At 35.8% G+C, this 3,478-nt stretch overlaps 1 protein-coding gene across 1 annotated transcript in view; it reads left to right on the forward strand.

The window, feature by feature from the left end:
- The window catches only part of UBR3 (ubiquitin protein ligase E3 component n-recognin 3 (putative)), a 354,426-nt gene that overhangs the window by 148,458 nt on the left and 202,490 nt on the right, over positions 1-3,478 (forward strand). Inside the window, exon 21 of the mRNA XM_019522846.1 lies at positions 2,357-2,498. Coding sequence (XP_019378391.1) covers positions 2,357-2,498 — 142 coding nt within the window. The remainder of the gene's footprint in view (positions 1-2,356; positions 2,499-3,478) is intronic.

The raw sequence follows: 3,478 nt of genomic DNA on the forward strand, positions 1-3,478 counted from the left end.
GTCCTGTGACCAGTGGGGTCCCCCAAGGCTCTGTCCTTGGACCCATATTGTTCAATATCTTCATTAATTATGTGGACATTGGAGTCAGGAGCAGACTGGCCAAGTTCACCGATGACACCAAACTTTGGGGCAAGGCATCCACACCAGAAGACCCTGTTCTTGACAATTTGACTTCTCTTCCTGTTGTCTTTACTTTTTAACCTTAGTTATCTCTTCTGTGCTGATATTCTGTTGTATTCTTTATTCTGATCTGACTTATCTTCCTCCATTAGTTGGGTATTTGAAGTCCTATCAATGCCATATATAAAACTGCTTTGATTTATTTCAGCATAAATCTCTTCCATGATTTCATGTATCACCTTCAGTATTGTAATATCTTTTTATGTGGCTTCCCTGATGTATGTACCTACAGATACTGCTTCTGACTTTTTTTAGACCCTATCTATATCTTGGACTTTAAATCAATATAAACCCAGTTGCATCAATGGAATGAATATGGCAGTACTTACTCTGCATTGAAGTGAGTGATTTTAAGCCTATTGGCTAGGGACAGAAATTACACATAAATTGGTATAAGTAATCAGAAAATGGTTCAAAGCTGTAATACAACAGAAGTTCAGTGCACATAAACAACTTCTAAAATGGCCAAACCAATTTAAGATAAACCTGGATGGATGTGATTTAGACTTCATTGATTTAAGTTAAATCAGTTTATTGAACTTCTGTCTCAGATCTTCTCTAAATTCAAGTTAACTCACAGTCCCCAAGCATCCCAGGATGCTTTGCACCTCCCCCACAAATCCTCCCCCCTAGGGTGGGCTGGGTAGCCTTGGTCCAAACTGTGTGTTCCAGCTGAGCAGAGAGGCATGCTTTAGCTCCCCCCGACTTGTGACCTTGGTCACTGCAGGCATGTGGCTGCGTTTCTGGAATCAAAAGTGAATGTCTGTTCCCTTGTTTATTGGTTTAGTCTAACCTGCGAAGATTGAATTGATTCAACCTTGGGCTTTTTGACTGCCTGTACTTAGCCATTAGGAGTAATTTTATATTGGAACAGGTTACGCTGGAGCAGTACTTGTGTGTGAAGTATTTTGGTGAATCTCCTGCTGCCTTTGACGCAACATTGTCTTCTCCTACAACTGTCTGCTCTGTTTACTGTTGTTCTGTTCTGTGACCAGATGTTACTTGTCTGTTTGGATGCTGGCATACAGACAGATTCTGCCTTTTTGTGTTTACACACTACGGTTAGCACTTTACTAACATATTCTATTGTCTATTAGTCCATAGTCTATTTTATAATCTGTAAAGTATTGCATATTCATTGATGTAAATATTTTAATTTTATGGTAGTGTTTGAGTGATGTTGAAGCTGTCCTGGTCAAGGAAATATGGAGAGGCAAGGATTTTTATGGTCACTTGAAGAAGAATGAATGTACTGTATTTGGAGTGTAGTCATGTTGGTTTGAGACAAGAAAAAATACAAAAAACGAGAACTCTTGGTTCCAAAATGATAATACCTTTTATTAGATCAACTGGGAAATCATGAGAAAATTGTCCTTTTCTGCAAGCTTTCCTGGTTAAAGGACTTTGCTCTCAAAAGCTTGCAGAAAAGGACAGTTTTCTTGCGATTTCCCAGTTGGTCTAATAAAAGGTATCATTTTGGAACCAAGAGTTCTCGTTTTTTGTATGTCTGCACTGTATTTGAAATTTTGTCTAAGCCTATCTCAACCATTCATGATAAAAGATATCGCTCACAAAAATTCTTGCTTCTCACTTTAATTTATGCCATTTTGTAACTTTGAAAATGCACCAATATCAACATTAGTTGGTTCAAGTACTGAACACGCATCTGAAGAGAATTCAGAATTTAAATAACAGGTGTTGCAGATGTCTAAATAAATTAGTTTCACTTTCAGATATCAAAGCTTAAGTGCCTGTCTTTTGAGGCACAACTTAAAAAAAAATTACCCATGCCAATATATATTATAGTAGTGGTCAGTAGGAAATGCAAAATTTGCTTAAATGAAAAGATAATTCTGAAGTGTCTTGTTCTGTATGGTTCTTGGAAAAATGAAAAAGGTGTTCTTTAAAACCACTGTCAGTATTTATGTTTTATAGATTTATTCCAAAAATGATTCAGAGATGTTGAATCCTAGTACTAATACTAAACAACCTTTGTCAGTGTCTCAATCCATAAACCACTGCAGTTTGCAAAACTTGTTTAACAACGTGATATAGAAATAGTGAGCAAAAGAAAATATATACTTATAAGCTCATAGCTCTGAGTGCTTTATAATAGAGAGAATGTTTCAATTTTCATTACTATAGTCTTTAATATAAATATTGTTTATTTTAACAGTTTAAAACAGAGTGGAAAATTCCCTGGAAACCCCTGGCCTCCCTACAAGAAAAGAACACCATTGCATCCAAGCTATCAGGGTCTTACAAAGCTTTTGCACTGTAAAACTCTGCACATTGTATTGTTCACACTTCTTTACAAGGTACAATTAAAGTTTTGGCTTATGATATCAGGATGTATTATTTATTTTTTCATCTTAAAATATTTTTAAATATATGGATTTTTATACTTTATTTACAATATTTGTTTCATATTTGTATCAATGCTGTGACTTTTGTATTCACTATAAATATGCATGGTTTGAATTTTTTTTTTAATGGTACAATGGTAGTGGCATAGAACAGCATTTCCTCTGTTTTCAAATGCTCCTTTTCCTTGTTCCTTTTTAACATCTTACAATTTTTAAATTAAGTGATTGCCTGAATTCAAAGATGTGCAGTATTTAAATGTGTTCGGTATTTATTTATAAGTGCATGTGCATATTTTCTGATACCTGTTATGTAATTTGTACATCTATTAAGCCAGGTAGTCTAATAGGCAACCTGTTCTGTTACACTCCAAGGGATTCTGCCAAAGCCATTAGGCTTGATATATGACAAATTGTACCATGATGTTGTCTGGCTTTTGTTTTGCTGCTTTTTCTTTCTTTTTTTTAAGTCACAAGAAACATTGAAATGTACAAAAACCGTGTTCTCCTAGATCTTCTGTGATGATTATGGTTGACCTTTCCAGATCACTTTCCAGAGCAGCTCTGACTTTCAGAAGTGATGCAGCCACTCATTCGTCCATACTAATTAATTCGTCAGCATGAGAAGTTGTTCCCTTCTCCATCCCCCCACTCGCTTCTAAAATATGTTTCATTTTGCCTGCTCCTTTTAAGAGAGATGTACTTCTTTGGCTGAAAATGTTCACCAGAAGGGGAAGCTTAGATCCATCTTTTTGCTTCTAGAAATATCATCTATTCCTTTCAAAACAAGATTAGTAAGGAAATAAACTGCTGTTAGAGATGAAGGACTGAAATACTGGTTTGGTTTGAGCCAAGTAATTCTTTACCCTGTGCAAACTTTCCTCTTTGCTTCTGCTGATATGTCCTCCTCTTCACCTCTATAGCTCTTGTGCTGT

The sequence above is a fragment of the Gavialis gangeticus genome, unplaced genomic scaffold (assembly GCF_001723915.1).
Source record: "Gavialis gangeticus isolate Ggan-Ray unplaced genomic scaffold, GavGan_comp1, whole genome shotgun sequence".
Classification (NCBI taxonomy): Eukaryota; Metazoa; Chordata; order Crocodylia; family Gavialidae; genus Gavialis; species Gavialis gangeticus.